Genomic DNA, 21,392 nt, shown 5'->3' on the forward strand with positions numbered 1-21,392 from the left:
CTGATTACGTCGTCAGAATGTGACAACATTTTGGCGGGAACTGCGAGAAAAGGATGTAAATGTGAAACATCCTCAGTGTCCATGCAGATTAACGTCAAAATGTCGGCTGCTAGTTGTTTTGTCACTTGGAAATTAGCTGTAGCTGTGTCTTATTTTTAACGCTGAACACCCTTTAGCCGTTGTGGTACATTTCTTTTACGTTGGGTTCGGATATCAATGAGGATGAGTGAATCTGTAAACGCAGGCAATTTTGTCAACACATATAACAACAAAGCATAACATCATCATGACGTAAAAGCAAATGTGCTGAATGTGGTTTATTGAACACACAATTGAGGTAGTCCCCAGGTAGAACGGTTGAATATTAAATAATAATCATTTTAATCTTTTAAATAATTGTAGGTAGTTTTGATTAACACTTATAGGATTACATTTATAATAATACTTTTTACAAAACGCCAGCTATACAACAGCGGTCAGAAACAAATAAATATGTGTACTAATTGTATTGTAAATGTAATAAGAGCGTTTAAAGACATTGGACACTATTGGTAATTGTCTGAGACCAGTCTTCTCACTTGGTGTATCTCGACATATGCACAAAATAACATACCTGTGAAAGTTTGAGCTCAATTGGTCGTCGAAGTTGCGAGATAATAATGAAAGAAAAAACACCCCTGTCACACGAAGTTGTGTGCTTTCAGATTTTTGGTTTCGAGACCACAAATTTAAAATCTGAGGTTTCAACATAAAATTCGTGGAAAATCACTTTTTTTCTCGAAAACCACGTCACTTCAGAGGGATCCTTTTCTCACAATGTGTTATACTATCAACAGCTCCTCATTACTTGTTAATGTTACCAATTAAGGTGTTAAGCTAATACTTATTTTGAGTAATTACCAATAGTGTCCACTTCCTTTAAGACAATTACCTCAGTACTGTTAGTGAATGAGGAAAACAACAATGTCCCATTAACATAACAACAATAATCAATGCCCAAATTTATAGAGCTGCTTTAATCACAAGAAAAATTACCTCAACATAAAACAATGCTGTATTTCAAAGAAGGAGGTTACCTGCCAAAGTACGATCAGTGTATAGTGTCGATGACTGGTCGCCTGCTCAACTATCATCAGCAGATTTTATATTTTATTTTATTTTATTGTTTTGTTTGAAAGATTCCAGAGGCCAGCTTTATAAAGCTGCTTTAAATACATGTAAACAATATGTGAACTTATTTAAAGGGTTGGGGTACTTTTTGTACTACACAAACCACGAACGTCAACAGATTGAGCTTAAAATCCACGCGGTTGAAAGATACTAATGTAAGATGGCCTCCCTTAAAATTGTACTTGCTGAGATGCTGTAGTTTTGAGAAATGAGTTAACAATTTCACGAAAATTATTTTAGCATGAACAACGGATTTACGCGACACTCCGAGAAGCATTGCTCAGTGTTTTCTGCTCTTTTTTTTTCTTTCAAAAACTTGACGACTGATGAAGCTGCAACTTCTACAGGTTAATTGTTTTACATACATCTTCATTGACAGTGAGTAGGGCTTCATGTCATGGCCAACATGATGTACAATAACTATACGTATCAAAAGCTTTTAAGCAACCAATTTGAACGTAAGTAATTATGTGCGTAAACAGACACAGCCACAACCGCCATTTTGGTACACAGCCTTTTTAACCTCCTCAATATACAAATGCCGTTTACTATTTGATTATTTGTACATTTTGCACTGCGAATAGCATAAACGGGTTAATGAGACGTGGTTAGGGAAAGCTATATATATGTATGCATTTTTTGTAAAGTTAAAGCAGCTGAGGTAAAACGGAACACATTGAAGCAGTAAACACTCGAAATAAGGTTGTCCTCTTTACAATTTACGTTGGCTTATACATTTGTAACGATTGTTAAACTGGTTTAAAGGTCGCGCGATACTATTAAATCACTTGGCAGCCATGTTGCCACGCTTCCTGCAATGGCTGCCGTGTTGTCACGAACTGAGCCTTGTCATGCTACATAAACGCGTTCACCATTCACAGCTTCTTCTAAGTAAAGCCCAGGGAGCCATTTCAAACAATGGCTTGACTAAACTTGACCCGACCCTGTTCAAGTCTCTTAAGACTTCACAAGTCTAGCTTACTGGTATTCAGTGGCTTGTCGATGAGCAAACTGATAGCAATGGGGAAGAACTGTCTATATGCGGGGATGGTATCAATCAATACAAAGCCCACCTGAGGCGCTCGGTGGTGTGTACTAGCTATTGAACACACGCGCTGGTAGGTAGATGGAAAACATTCTTTATAGTCAATATTAGTCAGAGCTCTAACGTGGCTCCTGGCTAGCCCTGAGCCCTCGGTCAAATATCATTATGATTACACGTCAACAGTGCGGCTATAGGGGTTTGATGTTGCCTGACTCTCAGTCAAAATATCAGTAGAATAAACGTCAACAGTGCGGCTATGGTAGGGGGTTGTTGCAGCCTGACTCTCTGTCAAGTACCAATTGATTAGACGTCAACAGTGCGGCTATGGTAGGGGTTTGCTGTAATAGTCTGTTTGAAAACCAGTACGCGGATACACTTCTTATTTTAGGGGTTTTCAATTTCCTCGTTCCCAATCACGTCGCCCCCGTCAGCCTCTGGTGCTGGTATTTGTGGTGTGACAGGGTCCAACGTACCGTCGATCTGTTGGGTTGTGTTGAACATGCTGCTCTCCGTCGTAGTGGCGTTTTCGTCATCTCTCCCTTGACTATTGTACATGCTCGAGCGCAGGTTGTCGAGAATCTGTCGACTACTTGGAGTGAAGTCGATCTGACTGTAGCCTGAGTCGAACATGGAGTAACCTGACCCATCATCTGGGGTGTACAACGGTTGTCCGTCTGTATAAAAACATAATTAACAGTAGAACGTAATCGTACAAATCTCCTCTAAATTAGGTTCTCGCACTGTTGGCAATTACTCAAAATAATAATTATTAGCAATGGAGAGCTGTTGATAATACAATTTATTTTTGAGAAACGGTTTCCTCTGAAGTAAAGTTTTTGAGAAAGAGGTAATTTCTCACTCAAATAATCATCAAAGACTTCAGGCCTGAAACATTTTATTATGAACCTAAAAGCACACACATTTTTGCAACAAGGGTGTTTGTTTCTTTCATTATTCTCTTGCAACTTTGATGACCAACTGGGTCAAAATGTTCACAGAATTGTTATATATGCATGTTGGGATACGAATACTGCCCTGCTGGTCTTTGACAATTACCAAACGTGTCCTGTGCCTTTTTAAAGGCATGTGCATGGTTGGTAAATACCAATCATGCATATTACAAGTAGTCCGAATTTATCAGAACATCCGCAACGAGACTCTAACCATCAAAATGCAAACGAGAAAAGTCGGGCCGTGTCAGGGTAATTAAACCTGCTTTAATGTGATGGCGAGATTCCTTGAGTACAAGGCTAATTGACTATTTTAAGGTTTAAGGGTCACACTTTGACCTCCTTTCATTACTTCCTTTTAGGAAGACTGTGAGGGGATGTCCTGCCCTTAAATTCAAATTTAACTGCGACGCTGTCAAACCATTTTGTTTGATTGTGTTATTATCGGATGAGATGTTGGCCTCTTAAAGACAATGGACACTATTGGTAATTTGTCAAGGACCAGTCTTCTAACTTGGTATATGTCAACATATGCCTAAAATAACAAACCTGTGAAAATTTGAGCTCAATTGGTCATCGAAGTTGCGAGATAATAATGAAAGAAAAAACACGCTTGTCATACGATATTGTGTGCTTTCAGATACTTGATTTAAAGGAACACGTTGCCTTGGATCGGACGAGTTGGTCAAAACAAAAGCGTTTGTAACCGTTTTTTATAAAATGCATATGGTTGGAAAGATGTTTTAAAAGTAGAATACAATGATACACACAAGTTTGCCTTGAAATTGCGTGGTTTTCCTTCTACTGTGCGAACTAACATGGTCGGCCATTTATGGGAGTCAAAATTTTGACCCCCATAAATGGCCGACGTGTTAGTCGACGAGGTAAAAGGAAAACCACGCAATTTCGAGGCATGTTTGTGTGGATCATTGTATTCTACTTTTACAACATCTTTCTACCCATATGCATTTTATAAAAAACGGTTACAAACGCTTTTAAAAGACCAACTCGACCGATCCAAGGCAACGTGTTCCTTTAAGTTCTAAATCTGAGGTCTCGAAATCAAAGTCATGGAAAATTACTTTTGTTTCTCAAAAACTACGTCACTTCAGAGGGAGGCGTCGTCACCAAGTAAGGTTTTATGGCAATAAATATTTTGAGTAATTACTAACAGTGTCCATCGCCTTTAAGGGTGGAGCTTCGTGTCATCAACGAAAGTGTACGATCTATATGTATAGCGCCCTCTTTTGTTACTGGCGTTTGGGTGCTATATCTGCCCTTCTTAAACACAAGCATCTGATGTCACCCTTCCGAGTGTCGTAAATAGGTTGGTGTCTGTCCCCCGGAGACTCTGTCCAGCATTATTGAAAATTTAAATAGGGTGGAGGAGGAGACTTAAGAAGAGGGCGCTATCAGAAAAGGTATGTACCGCACAGTTTGCCTCGATTGGAGGGGTGGGGGGGGGGGCTGGGGGAGCAAAGCTACAACCCAAATCTCAAGTAATGCAACTCATTATTTCTATACCTACATTCATCGCACACTCCCCACGCTAACACCTCCGCGTACTCGTGCGTCTGGCATATATGCTCCTGCATCTCACACCAGCTCTGGTACGTTTTGCCGTCTGAGGCACACAGTGGAACCTCGTCCGGCCAGCCATTACAGTCGTAGTTACACAAGATGCAGCGAGATGTGTTGGCTGGGTGATCCCAATAGCACTCCTTCCGATTCACACAACTTGTGCTGTTGCAAGACGTCAAAGCTAATGAGAGTATAAATTTTAAAAAAAATATGAAGGGAAGCTGAAGTTTTTCAAATTCATCACTCGCAGGATTATTATCGTGGTGCGCTGCCATCTTGCTTTTCTACCATTTAGTCCAAAATTAGACTGGAAGGAAAAGCAGCCAGGTACCTTAATTTGATGTACAGAACACCAGACAAAATGGCTACTCATGATAAAAGTATATAACACATTTTTTATATATATTTTTTTTATAGATCCTTTGGTTCCGATCTTCTTGCTCTAAGTGTGTTGATAACACGCAATACTTGCACACAGTCCAATCGTAGATCATTAAAACCCACGTTGTTTCTACATGACCAACTGCTGTTTCATGGCTTCATCTCTTACCTTCACATTTTCCCGTGTGTGATACAGGGACGATGGCCCCCCTGGAACAAGAAGTCCGCCTGAGTTGACACAGCGTCTCATACGTCACGCCGTCAGCACCGCACACGAAGGCGTCCCTAAACGGGCCTGGACAACTGATGGCGCTAGACGACACACAGTGCGGTCTGCCGTGCTGATCCTCCACGCAACATTTGTGGGTGCCCAGGCAAGCTACGCTGTCGCATGAATCTACAAGGTACGTGGACAAAGTTGGTTAAAGCCCCTTTCACACGGTAGCAATTTAGCAAGGATCCCTTGCTAAATTGAATCTACACGGACAAAGTTGTTCAACGCCCCTTTCACACGAGAGCAATTTAGCAACGATCCCTTGCTAAAATTGTATCAAGGTTGTCACATTTTACTAAGTGTACCTCATGTGAAAGGACAACCATTTTGACTACTGTCCAAGTTCTCTTGCAAAATCTTGTCAAACATTGCTACATTTTTACAACCATGCCAAACTTAAGCAAGGGACCCCAGTGTAATTGCTATCGTGTGAATAGCACAAAAGGCACTAGATACTATATTGTTGATTACTCAAAAAAATTCTCAGCACAAAAAACTTACTTGGTAACGAGCAATGGAGAGCTGTAAATGGTATAAACACATTGTGAGAAAAGGCTCTCTCTGAAGTGACGTAGTTTTGAGAAAGAAGTATGTCTCACTAAATTAATAAAATAATCCAGGCCTGAAACATTTTCTTAGGCATCTGATGATAGTACAAACATCTGGCAACACGGGTGTTTTTTTTTTCTTCAGTATTCTCTTGCAACTTCGAAGACAAACTGAATTCAAATTTTCTAAGATTTGTAGCAGTATGCCATAAGCTGACTGACTCAAGTCTAGTGTTTACTTCCCATAATGCAATGTATTCACCTTATAACATGGCCGCCCGCATGTAACAGTCAATTCTCATTATCTGGAATAAAGCTTGACTTATAATCATAACATACGAAGTTGTATCTTCTTACAAGATTTGTTAATTTATGCATATATTTGTGGATACACCAAGTGGAAATACTGGTCTTCGATAATTACCAAAGGTTTCCACTTTGATAGGCATGATTTGAAACAATGCTAGCAAAGATTGATCACAAACCATTTAACATACAATAAGTTGTTATAAGTAGTGTAAAATGTGTATTTGATTTACTTTGGCATGGTCCATTGTAGGCGACATCCAACTCTAAGTACTGGTCTTGCTGTCGGCATTTCATTTTGAGAAAGGCGCACATACTCTTGTACTCCTTGCCGTTGGTGGCGCAAACAGGTCCCCTGTGTGACGTACTGTTCTCGCTCTGTGCACAGTCTGGCTTGCAAACGCACCTCGGTCGGCCACCCTTGATGACGCACTTACGGCCGTCCTTGCACTGCGTCTGTTTGCATGTTTCTGAAGTTATGAAAACGAAGACAGGAAATTGGTCATTTAAATCGGCGTTTGGGTTTATCAGATTGGAGCGATCAGCGGAAACGGCTGAAAAGAGACTAGTGGCGTAGTGGGGCTCGTAATGAGTTACGTAAATTAGACTTTAATTGCAGAGCAATAAATTCCAGAAAGGGTAAACGTTTAGTGTTTCCTCAGAAACCAAATGTACCCCTTATTTAAATAACAGCTTCTCTAACGGACCGCTCTTTCGGTTCAGTACATCTTTGCCCATTTCCATCTCAATTAAAGGTGTTGAGCACTTTATCAAAACTGAGCACACTGTTGATATACAGTAAAGGAGCTAGACGTTTCAGGAAGCTAATATTTAGCTAAAACTAAGAATCGTTTACAGCTAAACACTTACTTTCGCAAAGGTTGCAGTTTGGTACCCCTCCGTAGAGCGTTTTATACCAGAAGACCTCACCGGGTCCGAGATTCTCCAGCGTAGAGAAGGAGATACTCTCCCCGTTATGTGAGCAACATTCCTCCATGGTGACGTTCTCTTGAATCAGGAGCTCGCACGTCCCGCTTCCATTCTCTCTCAACCCCCAGCAACTCAGACCTGGCGAAGAAAACATCACAATAAGCAATTTTACTCTGATAGTCTGGTTACTTCAAAGGAGGGAAATTTGCATCGGTGATAAAGATTACTAATTTGGTTTTACCCATGTTACACACCAATGTGTGTTAGCGTTGTATACTCAGTACTTTCCCGAGGAGCTCTGTAAAAAAAAAAGGAAAAAAAAAAACCCAAGCAAACAAAAAACAGGCATATTACTCGGGTTGGATTTGAACCAACGAATGTCTGGTTACGTCATCAAGCCCAACTTGATCCAATGTAGGTGATGTTGCAATGTTATACGACATGGGGGCCAGACTAATTTCACATGCAGCCTCGCTTGACATATAACTGTTTTCCCAAGTCTAATATTGCACCATCGGGTGTGAAACTGAAGTCTGATACCGTCTGTTGAATACAATTGTAAGAATGGATCTCACCACTATGCCGATTAATCAAACCAAAGTGTTTTTCTTAAAGACACTGGACACTATTGGTATCTGTCAAAGACCAGTCTTCTCACTTGGTGTATCTCAACATAAGTATAAAATAACAAACCTGTGAAAATTCGAGCTCAATCGGTCGTCGAGGTTGCGAGATAATGATGAAAAAAAAACCACCCTTGTCACACGAAGTTGTGTGCGTTCAGATGCTTGATTTCGAGACCTCAAAATTCTAAATCTGAGGTCTCGAAATCAAATTCGTGAAAAATTACTTCTTTCTCGAAAACTACTCCACTTCAGAGGGAGCCGTTTCTCACAAAGTTTTATACTATCAACCTCTCCCCATCACTCGTTACCAAGTGAGGTTTTATGCTAATAAATATTTTGAGTAATTACCAATAGTGTCCACTGCCTTCAAGTGGGTGGGACACACTATAAGGAGCTAAATTGTCTCTTGTGGTTTGATCTGCATTAAAAGTACAGCGCCGGATTACTATTATTATTTTGAGAATACTGTGTTCTATAGGGAAATCGGTTTTCAGGGACTCTTCGGAAATTGGAGGTTGGTTTTCAAAAGAGGGCGCTATCCGAAGAAGTTTGTACGTGGGACAGAGTCTCCTGCCACATCGGTCGTTCACTTTTGAAACAAAATGCGATGGCATGGTTCGTTTTGTTCCAGTTTTCCCCCTTTTTTTGCATGCGGTCGTTGAAAATGTTATTCTGTTTGTCACCTGGTTAACCACAAATCAAAATGACAAGTTAAGGGTGCCTTAATAGAGCATAATAAAGATGACGATTGTGTTTCACCGCTATTACTTTTTTGGCAACATTATTAGAGAGTGAAGGGCTAACCCCCCCGAAATGTATTTTTATTGTTATGGCACACACACGTGCACTTCTCCTCACAACTATGCATCATTCCCACTGGGCCACCACACTAAAATGGGCGGACTCTGCAATACCTCTTTCCATAATTGAGTGATTTATCAAACTCACAAAAAGTTGACATTTCAGGGGGGTTAGGTTTTAGTCATATAATCGCAGGTTGCTTTGGAGTTCCTCAAAGAGTTCATGGTTATAGGGGACAATCTGGGTGGTCTGTGCATGGGTGTGAAGCCGTGAACCAGAAACTAATAATGGGTACCAAAGTTCCTAGAAGTGTTCCGCTGGGATTGAGGACCAAATCCGGTCGGATCATACCAATATGAGCGACGACTGACATACTCAAAACATGATGAGTGGAAAACAAAATTATGAAACGTAAATTTACTCTATTTATCACAGAGGGGGCGGGGTGGGGGTGGTTGGTGAGCGACGACTGACATACTCGAAATATGAAGTGTGGAAAACAAAATTATGAAACTTAAAATTCACAGAGTTCGAGAAAGGAGAAGAGAAGACAACGCATGATATAGGCACACTGACAAATAACACATTAACTCTTGGTAAAACTAAGATTAACCATGTGAGATTATCAAATTTTCACGCTGATATTTAACATGTCTTTGTTATTTGGTCCCAGTGTACAATAATAGTGTACCGATTTTGACAGGATCAGTAATAATTGTCTGCGGTCGAGGTGTGTTTCCCCCCCCCCCCCCAAAAAAAAAAAAAAAAAAAAAACCCACACAGTTTGAAGTTCATTAAAATGTCAGTTAGTTATGTCCCACGTGTTGTAAAGTGTTATGTTGACGACTTTTGGCAGAAAGGAAATTTGCAGTTTTAATGGGTACAATGAAACTACCACCGCCTTAGCTTTACCATGGAGAAACCCGTGGTTATAAACTTTAAGCACGTGACGTCATTGAGTAGGGCGCCCTCTCCTGGAGGCACAGAAGAATGCTCAAGACACATGTGCGTTTTCCTTTTTCTCACCGTTGTTTTAGGGGCCATTCATAATAGTCAATGTTAAACAAAAATCATTTCTCGAAATTGTGGGTGGGTGGGTCAAAAGAAATAACTGAAAATCGAAATTCATTTTTAATTTTTTTTTTTTTACAACAAGTCATGATGAAAATAAGAAGGAAATAAAACACCACGCTGGTGGTTCAGATCGTCGTCTGGCACATGGCAGGTCTGTTGTTGGTTCCGTCCAGTCGGTGAACCACCTTCTATGCATTAAACCCCTCTAAAAGGTGGCGGGTGAACCATAGATCATTCTTTAATCTGTGTCAAGAACTTAAATATTCATTGACTCAGTCACATTGTGGGTTTGTATTGGTCGTTTTTCTGCCACTCATTGGTCATCATTTAGGAAGGAGGATGTCCATTTGCAGGTAAACCTAGAAACATTTTTTGTTAAATGTAAAAGTCGTACCATATATTTTCGTCAAAAGTCATTTTATTGCTCAGATCAACGACTAAAGGCCCGGTCACACACGCCCCGATAACGAGAACGAAAACGAGAACGATAAAAATGCACGCCCTCGATTGGTTGAATGAGCGTGGGCGTATTCTGCGTGGAGCAATTCAACCAAGCTCGAGCGTGCATTTTTATCGTTCTCGTTTTCGTTCTCGTTATCGGGGCCTGTGTGACCGGGCCTTTAACTTCCTCTTGAAAAAAAAAAGGATTGTTCAACTCCTTCAATGTGTTGAATTTTTAGGACAGACTGTTAATCAAACAAGTACGTGCAACATATATCATGCATCAATAATTCCAATGGTGTAATGTGTACCCACGAGGATTTATTGAAGAATCGACGAAATGACATGTTCACACAATCCCATAACCGGATGATACACTTGAATAAAGGATGTCTCAGCCGAGAAAAGGTCCTTCCCCTTGCTAAACCTATCGGTGGGTAATGACCAGGCAGTCGAGCATAGCATACATTCACATCATTATAATGACTCCATATTATTATCTTATATTGAACTCGTCTCTCACTTTATTTTTGCCGCCATAAACGAGGCACATTGTCAGCACTTGCTGACATTTATTTTTAATCGTGCCAATGTGTTAAAGGCACTGGACACTAGTGGTGATTTTACTCAAAATAATTGTTAGCAATATTTACATACTTGGTGTACGAGCAATTGAGAGAGCTGTTGATAGTATAAACATTGTGAGAAACGGCTCCCGCTGAAGTAACGAGAGAGATAATATTAGGTCATTTCTCCCTCAGATACTAAAAGACTTCAGGCCTAAAGCCTTTTATTACAGGCATCTGAAAGAATACATTGTGCAACCTTTTTTTTCTCTTCATTGTTTTTTTTTTTTTTTTTCTTCTTTTTCAATGCTCAAGTTTACACATACATGTACCAATGCAACATACCAAAACATTGTTATCAAATTTGTACAGGTTGGTGTTGCCCAAAGCTATTTTTTCTCCAGTGTGTAGTGAAACTTAACTAAGTTCAAAAAGGAGGTCATATTCGGTTTCTTGTTTTAGAACCTACAATTATAGATAGCTTTCTTCGCCAAAATAATACATAAATTTTCCAACAGTACCCCAGAGTCATTGTTCTGTTGCAACTTTGATGACCTAGTGAGGCCAAATTTCCGCAGATTCATGCAAATGTTGGGATACACCGAGTGAGAACACTGGTCTTTGACAATTACTAAAGGTGTCCAGTCACGTTGCTTCACTTTGCATCCCTTTTTCTTAAAAGTCTTATTCATTCATTTTTAGTTCATTGTTGATTGATTGGTTTGTGTCTGATATTAGTGACGGTTTGCATGCATGGCGTGAATGAGCCAACTTTCGTTCACTGTTCATGATGTGTCATGGAGCTGACTAGTTGACTATTAATGTTGTGTCTGTTGATGGGGGGGGGGGGGGAGGCACCTGTTTGCAGCAGTTCAGCCACTATCACCTAGAAGTGTGACAGTTGGTTGAGACGACGTTTCACAAGAAGTCAGCTATTTTACTCCTCTAATCGAATTCTTATCAGCGTTATCGAGCTGATGAGTGGGGAGTGGAGACCCTACCCCGATCACAATGGTTGGTTATTTTTAGTAAAAAATAATCCAAAACAGAGGACCACTACACTTAGGTAACAGTGCGAACTTTGGCCCTGCCCTCCACCTTTCACTGCCCGTGTTGAAAGCGCACAATATTGAAATAGACCTAGCATCTGGAATCAAAACCGAGGTCCGAATACCAACTCTGTTTTTCATATTGAAGTCGTGTGATTTCACTGGGTGGTTTTGAATCAGGCTTTCGCGGCCTTCTTCCCTAGTTTGATCTTGATTTACTGTCTGTCTTGTGGAATGTTATCCAATATATAGTCAGTGATGGAGTCTTGCATCCAGACGTCCACACATAAAGGGTCGTGCATAGTAGTTTATGGAACTCTGAAACTGATTATGGAACTCTAGAAACTGCACGCGATAAGGTCCTTCTAGATAAGTACATGGTGGAAGAATTTAGTTAACTGGTTTATCCAGGGCGAGGGATACTCTCGATACCCTAAACAGGTGCAGCACCGATACCCCCATGGCTACTGGGTGGGCATAACAACCTTAGAAGCTACCCCTTAATCCTTTCCAACCATTCCTATAGTCCATGTGGGTGTTCCTACAGGACCTTCTAATGCAGAGGGCTCCGGGAACCGTACTATCTTTAGTGAGAAGTTTTGAAGGCGGTCAGGTCAATCCAAGGATGAACCTATCCCTATAGTTACCGTCCCGCGAAGGGTCGAGTCTGAAACAAACATGTTTTGCAAATAAAACGCATATGTCAAAAAAGAGCTCAGATTTCTGCATATCGAATTTAGAAAATTCATCCACTCAGCTTAACAAGTTTCTATTATAGATTTTGAGTTTGGAGACCTTTTTGACAAGCTTTGAAGTATGATAGTTTCATACGTAGCTCTATTTTGTTGTTCTGGGAAAACTAGTCAAGATTACGGTGACTCCATGCATGCTCCATGCCCTCCATCATGACATCTGTCTTATCAGTTGTGGTTCTAAAAACCCAGTGCTGTAAGGACTCGCCATTTCGATCAGTGTGCTTTGATCGTCTTCATCAGGTGAAAGTTATAGAAAAATAGAAAAGTATAAGTGTAGTGCGCGGCTTGATCGGCTCGTGGTATGGAACGCACAAGAGGCATAAATCAAGTTATGAAATTACCATTGCAATCGACGCACTATAGCGGCCAGTGTCATTAACCAGTCTAGACAAAGGCACTTTGTGTTGAGTGGTTAGGTTTTTTTTAATATATTAACACTAGCAGTTTTAACTCTGCCGTCTACGGCAGATCTATTAAGCGTTGGTGTTACACACATTTTCAAACTGTGTAACTGTTTGGGTGTGTAGCGCCCTCTGCTGTAGTGTATAGGTTAGTCCCACCATGTCCTACATGTTCCTACTGAAAGAGATACCAGCTGGGCCAGACCAGACCAGAGAAAGGTTTCACCACAGCTGATGACATATTCTTCAAGAACGCTCAAGGTATCAAAGTGTAAATTGATAAAACCACACCGATAACGACCGATGATAACAATCGTGTTCAACTCGAGTTAAACCCTGCCCGAGGAGAGGCTTGGTGCTATTCAGTAATGAGGTTGAGCCCGCACCCTTTATATATACACCCTGTGGAGGGTCCCCTGTGGATGAACTCGTCGACACACCATTCAGATCCTTGATATGGAAACACTCCACTAGTAGCTCCTTATTCAATATTCGCAACTAGCTCCTTATTCAATATCAAGTTCTCAGAAAAGACATTTGCATAGGATAATGTTTTATGTGTTGTAATGTCTAGTTGGTATGACACTGCTCTGGAATGGCAAAAGTCGTGGGTTCGAATCACACCCGAGTAATAATATGCCTGTGATTTTTTGCTCACAGAACTCGGGAAAAATACTGAGTATACAGTGCTAACACACATCGGTGTATTATGGGTAAAAAACAAAGTGAATATTCTTTATCCAAGACGTGAATTTAAAATCTGTTCCATTGACATTTATTGAATTGGTATAAGTTTTTTTTTAGTATTGCACTCTCCGGTGTAAAATTGGTAAAAAAAAAACTAAAAAAACATGACGTTCAAAGTCTTCGACGCGACTGAAAGAAATATTTGGAAAATACCCAACAAGTGTCCAGGTTGGTGTAGTGATGTCTTGCCTCGCCTTCCACCTCTGGGACCCCCACCGGGGGCACTATGTGGATTTAGTTTTTAGTCCCTACTTGACTGCGTGGGTTTTCCCTGGAATAATTCTCTAGAGTTGTCCTCCCACATATCAAAGCGAAATTTCTTCATTATTTCCTCTTTTCTCGTTTGGATCTAAAAAAGAACTTTGATGAGAAGATGCATCCAGATCCAGTTCCTGCATACAAATGCATACGAGCCAATGTGGGAGGCTTAGAAGTCTGCCCCCCGCCCCCCCCCCCCTCCCACAGGCGCTTGTGTATGAGAATAATTGTGAGTTACTTTAAGTCTAAATATGAATAGTAAACTTGCGGGTACAGTCATGAGTAACATCTCTTTTGAAGGAGTGGTGGCTCTGAAAAGAGCCGGTTTGGTCTCGACGTTTCGAGCAGTATACTCTGCTCGTCTTCAGGAGAATGTATGATTGAACTCAGACGAAGACGGTAGACCAGACCGCTGTGGTAAATTTAGTTTTAATTGAGCACGTCGGGGCGGGGGGGGGGGGTCCGAAAGCCAACAAACCTGCAATCGCAACCCCAGATATATCGATTGTAATTCTAGGAGAGACGGAGCCGGTACTTCACACGGCTGTAGAACTTAATGGGTGGATTGGATCGAAGTATTAGCTCAAGAGACTGCTTCAATACTCTCAATGTCTTGTCTATGGGTTGACGGCCTTATATGTATAATGACACGTGTTCATTAAAGGCACTGGGGTGGATTTCACAAAGGTAGTCCTAACTTAGGACTAGTCCTAGGCAATGATAAGAGATAGGACCAGTCCTAAGTTAGGATGAGTTACTGGTCTTAACTTAGGACCAGTCCTACCTCTTAGCATTGCCTAGGACTAGTCCTAAGTTAGGACTACCTTTGTGAAATCCACCCCTGGACACCTTCATAATTGTCAAGGATTCTCACTTGGTGTATATACATATGCATGAAGTAACAAATCTGTGAACATTTGGGCTCGATTTGGTCATCGAATTTGCAAGAGGATAAGGATATAAAAGACAGCCTTGTTACACAAATGCATAAATAAAAAGGCCTAGCCTGAAGTCTTTTAATATTAATTAATTAAAAGCTCTTCGTTGCTTGTTACCAAGTTGGTTTTTCTGCTAACAATTATTTTGGGTATTGTAATTACCAATAGTAAAGTTAGAGAGGTTTGAGGGTTTGAGTGAAGTTAATGAGGTTTGAGAAATGAGGTTTGAGTATAGTTCATGAGATTTGAGTAATGAGGTTTGAGTATTGCGTATTACGGCTAACTGTTTGTTTTACCTAAAGAGTATTGGACAAACTGGTATACGGTTATTGTATGATTTTCCAACCTCAACAAATAAACATTTTCCACAGAGAGAGCGATCATTTTACAGTATTGTGATGCAGCTATACCAGTTTTTCAAAACAGAAAATTGTTCAGTGTTTTCTTCTTACCAAACGCAAAAGGTGAACCATCCTAAATGACACTTCTTTGGGAAATCAGACTTCCGTGGGTGGAAATCCCAGCCCCTGCCGTATCATTATGTTGCACCAAATATAATGTTTTTGATAATGTTCGGAATCAAAACAATCTGTTATTTCAATTTTACTGGTGACTTCTCTTGATATTGTATACTTCTAGAAATGAATTATTCCTGTATACGTTACATGGCGCCGAGTTTATAAAAGGATATAGGATTGATGGAGCTGACTAAATAGACGTAGACACAGTGTTCATGAATTTGTGATCTTCGACCATTATACATGAAATAACAAACCTTGTGAACAATTTGGGCTTTATTGCTTAAAAAAAGCAATGCGAAATTGTCAGCATGTTGTTTTTAACCATGGTTGCAAAAACTTGCGTTGCGTTTATAAAAACTTTTTTTAATTTTTTTAAATAGGTGTTCAGGTACAGTATTCTCGAATTCATGACTACCTTTCAGGGGGAGACATTCCACAGGAAAAACAAATTGATCTTCGCACTTTAAAACCAAACTAGAACAAATGTTTTTATTCTTACTATTATAGGCCTACTGTATAATACCCTTTAAAGCCATTCGACCCTTTCGGTAAACAGTGTTGTCCAAGGCCCACACTTTGTGTACCACAACTTCTAAATCAAATAACAAACCTGTGAAAATTTAGGCTCAATCGGTCATCGGAGTCGGGAGAAAACAACGGAAAAACCCACCCTTGTTTCCGCGCGTTTCGCCGTGTCATGACATGTGTTTAAAATAAATCCGTAATTCTCGATATCGAGAATTTATATTGTTTTGCTGTTTTCTCAAAAAGTAAAGCATTTCATGGAATAATATTTCAAGAGAAGTCTTTCACCATTGCCTTCTGTAAACCCTGTAAGTTATTTGTAAATCTGTGAACTTTTTTTTTTCTGAACCGAAAGGGTCCAATGGCTTTAAGTGTCTAGGCCTTTGTACTTGTTTTGGACAAAAAAAAAACAATGTCCACAGATTTACGTTAAACTTACACAGTCTGAAGATAATGACAGTAGAAAGCTTTCCTGAAAAAATACTTGCTGAGGTGCTGTATAGTTTTTGAGAAATTAGTTAAACAATGTCATGAAAATAATTTTCCTCTCTGTCTCAGTGATCATGAGCAAAAATTACTTTAGCATGTAAAAACTTATTTTCATGACATTGTTTTACTTATTTCTCAAAAACTACAGTACCTCAGCAACTAATATTGTAAGGACCGCTTTCTACTATCATTATCTTCAAATGGTGTAAGTTTAATGTCAATCTGTGGACATTGTGTTTTGTGTTACAAAAAGTACCCAAATCCTTTAAATGAAAGTAATAAGTAGGCCTTAAGAGATACACAATAATGGAAAAAAAAAAAACAATTCTCAATCTCATCTGAATATATCTCGAATAATTTTTTTTATATATAACAAACTATGGGATCAATTACAATTTTTTTATTTTTTTTATTTAATTAATAAAACAACCTATGGCGATTTGCAGACTAAGCTCGCATCAGGGTTATTATTATGCAAACGACTTACATTCCCCGGACGGGAGGTTTATGACCGCATAATTATCGAATGTCTCCCAGCAGGTAATGTCCTCTCTGATTTGCAAATAGGTCCTCTCCACCACAGTCCACGCTTTACCCAGACACATTAATTTCCCGGAATAATGACATGATAGAGCTGGGAAGGGGGGGGGGTATGGCCGGGAGTGGAAGCCGCTAGACGGCAGAGCTCTGCTGGCAATCACCCCACCCTCAAGCATCAATGAATGTTTAGATAATTACTCGGGTACAATAATGTTCTGATCGAAACACGGGGTAAACTGAACCGGCGGAAATGAGAGAAGAGAACACGGGTTCAAAGAACGGGATCTCTAGTTGTCTCATTTTCTTATTGGAGGGGGGGGGGGGGGGGTGGGGGTCGGTGTCCTTGAATGGTTAAAGACACTCGACACTATTTGTAATTACTCAAAATAATTGTTAGCATTCAAATTCACTTGGTATACGAGCAATGAAGAGCTGTTGGTAGTATAAAACATTGTGAGAAATAGCTCCCTCTGAAGTAACGTAGTTTGTGAGAACAAGGTTATTTCTCACTCAAAAAACTAGAATACTTCACGCCCGGGGCCTTTTATTGTGCATCCGAAAGCAAACAGATTTGTGCAACAAGGGTGTTTTTTCTTTCATTATTCTCTTGCAACTTCGATGACCAATTGAGTCCAAATTTTCACAGATTTTGTTATTTGATGCATATGTTGGGATACACCAAGTGAGAGGATGACTGGTCTTTGACAATTACCAAACGTGTCCAGTGCTTTTAATTAAAATTATCTGCTTATCAACAGACAAGAGAGAGTTGATGTCATGAAATTCAAAAGACCTAAATATAGCAGTCTCCCCGATGACGTCACGGTGTATTTGGAAGAAATGTGCCATCTAAGCACGATTTAGTTGAGATGTGGACAATATCATTGTATGAACCTCTGTGAAACGACGCAATCTCTCACCCCAGGGGAAAATCAATATTTCATGTCTCGTTTCATGAAACACGTCATAAAAATAACTGTTATAAAAAATAGCATTAAGAATGTGTTTAGGTTGTCGAGAAAACAGTTCTTATAAAAAGTGGGTAGCACGACACATCGAAAGCCAACTGGACATAGGCCTACATATTTAAAGACACTGGACACTTTTGGTAATTGTCAAAGACCAGTCTTCTCTTTTGGTGTATCTCAACATATGCACAAAGTAACAAACCTGTAAAAATTTGAACTCAATTGGTCGTCGAAGTTGCGAGATAATAATGGAAGAAAAAAAATACCCTTTGTCACACGAAGTTGTGTGCGTTTATTTAGATGCTTGATTTCGGGACCTCAAAATCTAATTCTGAGTTCTTGAAATCAAATTCAAATATTTTAGTGGAAAATGACTTCTTTCTTTAAAACTACGTTACTTCAGAGGGAGCCGATTCTCACAATGTTTTATACTATCAACAGCTCTCCATTGCTCGTTACCAAGTAAGTTTTCATGCTAACAATTATTTTGAGTAGTTACCAATAGTGTCCAGTGCCTTTAGTGCCTCGTTTCATGAAACGCGTCATAACAAATGATTTTTTTTTTTAATATCACTAAAAATGTGCCCAGGTTGTCGAGAAAAGAGTGGGTAGCACACTATTAGTAATTGTCAAAGACTAGCCTTCACAGTTGGTGTATCTCAACATACGCATAAACATAACAGACCTGTGAAAATTTGATTTGATCTCAATCGGTCATCAAAGTTGCGAGATAATAATGAAAGAAGAAAACGCCCTAGTCACACGAAGTTGTGTGCGTTTAGATGGTTGATTTCGAGACCTCAAGTTCTAAATCTGAGGTCTCGAAACCAAATTCGTTGAAAATTACTTCTTTCTCGAAAACTATGGCACTTCAGAGGGAGCCGTCTCTCACAATGTTTTATACCATCAACCTCTCCCCATTACTCGTCACCAAGAAAGGTTTTATGCTAATAAGTATTTTGAGTAACTACCAATAGTATCCACTGCCTTTAAAGGCTTATTTTAACCAATCATTGTTTAACCAATGATTCTGAATTGTACCACTCATTGTAGGGTTTGTGGAAATTAAGCCAACTTGGGGATTCGAACCGGTAGGTCTAACTTTGATAGAGCAAGTCTTGGCGGCATTGAGGTAACTGTCATTTGGGTGTTCGTGCTCATTTGCAACTCATTCATTGACAACTCATTCATCGAGCAACATGTTCTCAAGCTTGCTTGGTTTAAGACTTGTTGGAGAATCCACCATTAAACAATAAGTCTTACATGTTAAACATATTCCATAAAAATATGATCGAATCAGCAATTCAACTTTGGTTAAAGACAGTGGGCACTATTGGTAATTACTCAAAATAGTTATTAGCACAAAACCTTACTTGGTAACGAGTAACGGGGAGAGAGGTTGATAGTATGTGACATTTTTACCAATGTAATTTGTATGGTCATTATTTTTTTTAAATGTAGTTACCAGAGGTATAGGCCTAGCCCTTTTAAGCGCTGTATAAAACATCAGTTTATTCGTTTCATGTGTTAGTTTTATAAGAAGCCTCTATAGTAAAATGTGGGATTCACTGTAATAAAAAGGGGGTAATCTCACTTCAAATTATACAACGTTTACAAAACAACATTGACAAAATACAAAAGGAAAGCTATGTTCAGACTCACACAACAACCCATTCGTTACATCATAGAGTAAGGACGTCCTTACTCTATGGTTACATTATGTTCTAAAAGCGGGTTCGGTTTTGTAGTTCGTGCTTCCATAGAATGGTGCTTCTTAACTCCTTGAAAAACAGCTACTGAACAGAGAATGACACACGAAGCACATGTGCGGTAGACCGGCCGCTGAAGGTCACAGCATTACATTAAGAGCAAATTTGGCTAATTTATCCCAACCCCCATCCCACCCACGAATGTCCTAAGCAATTTCAACTCGGAAACAATCATTTTGTAGGGTGCATACCAGGGGGTATTATTTATAATAATCTGGACCTCTCGCCTTTTGAAATCGAATTGTGATTTTTAAACCATCAAAAGGAAAAACTGTGCTCATTTGACTGTTTTGTGACAATTAGGAACGTTTTATAGAGCAACAGCTGAACCATGTGTTGTATCCTTCAATTTATGTTCTATCGCCTTCCTCCATTTATATTATATGCAATCTGAAGTTTTCATTCAGATAAATCATCATTCCCAACTCCACAATAAAAGGAGTTTCCCTACTTAGGGGTCTGAAATGTACGACCGTGATGCTCCACATAGCACGCGTTGTTTCTCAACAAACTATTTATAGGATAGTTTCTTGGTTCAAATTGACCCACATGGCAGCATCGGGTCTTGTCTAAATGTTTTCCTCTTCACTCAGGTGTGTTTGTGTTCACCGCGTATGAAGGAATTGTATTAATGGCATTACTTAAATTAACTAACTGCAATATTTTGACATGTTAGCTTCTATAAACTGAAACAGAATCTTTATTTCCTTGGTAGGTAATCGGTGTTTTTTTTGTGTGTGCATGTTTTTTGAGAAAATGCAACATGTGGTGTAAAACGGTTGAAACGCGTTCGTCCGCACGCTGACCACACGGCCTAACGTTCACACAGTGATGTTTTTGGTCGTTATCCTTGCTCTGTTTATACCAATCAAAACAACATAATCGGCAAAGAATCAACAATCAAAACAATCAATTGCATCGGTATATTTGGTGAAGACCTAGCCAATAATCTTAATATTGTAAAGAAGAAGAAAAAACCCAAATACAAACTTATTTCCTGCACCATTTACAATCCAAAGAAATGTTTGCTTTGGGGGTAAAAAAAAACCCAGAAAATAATGTGATCACTTACCATGTACCGGCAACGATAGAACTAATAGAGCAAATGCGACCGCCACACACGGCATGACCGCCACCACAATCCGTTGAAGGGTCTTCATGATGATGTCCGCTTGCTGTGTGCACGACAAATCTTGTGTGGCCACTCGGAAGGTGTGCTAGTCTTTTGTACGTACGTGTACGCACCATCCCAAGTGGGGCTCTCTATATCCACACAAAAAAGAGAGGTGACATCATTTACCATCCGCAGATGGCTTATCGCTCTCGCCCCAAGTGCGCTATCGGCTGCTGCGTAATGGAGAATACAATGAGGAGAGAGATGCTAGACTTGTTGACAAGTCGTTAATGGTCACATGCGGTGAGATAGACGAGTTGTGGCGGTGCTCTCGCGAGATCACAGCTCCCGCTTGAACTGATGGTTGCCCACTGTAGTTGTGGGAGCAGTAGTCTCGCGACAATACCCCGCGGGAATCGCGAGAGAGTTGGAACGCTATCACCGCGACAGACATTTTACGACTTGTCCACAAGTCTAGAGAGATGCCACTGGGTCATCGACCATAATCTGGTTATGATTGTGGGGTTTTTCCAAGGAGTTGGGGTTGGGGCGGGGGAGGAAATGTTCAGTTGGGAAAGAGAATTCCCCTCGGGGTGCTAAGACACTTGTGACCCTTTAAAGGTGA

General features: G+C 40.0%; 1 protein-coding gene across 1 annotated transcript; it reads right to left on the minus strand.

Moving 5' to 3' along the window:
- Positions 1-320: 320 nt before the first annotated feature.
- LOC139941502 (follistatin-like) lies at positions 321-20,843 on the minus strand. Its single transcript, XM_071938036.1, has 6 exons — positions 20,726-20,843; positions 7,126-7,323; positions 6,489-6,725; positions 5,297-5,524; positions 4,694-4,927; positions 321-2,889 (listed from the first exon to the last, which is right to left on the minus strand). The coding sequence occupies exons 1-6, from the start codon at positions 20,811-20,813 to the stop codon at positions 2,600-2,602; spliced, it is 1,275 nt and encodes a 424-aa protein (XP_071794137.1). The 5' UTR covers positions 20,814-20,843; the 3' UTR covers positions 321-2,599.
- Between the last annotated feature and the right edge of the window lie 549 nt (positions 20,844-21,392).

Source organism: Asterias amurensis, chromosome 9 (assembly GCF_032118995.1).
Source record: "Asterias amurensis chromosome 9, ASM3211899v1".
NCBI classification, from domain to species: domain Eukaryota; kingdom Metazoa; phylum Echinodermata; class Asteroidea; order Forcipulatida; family Asteriidae; genus Asterias; species Asterias amurensis.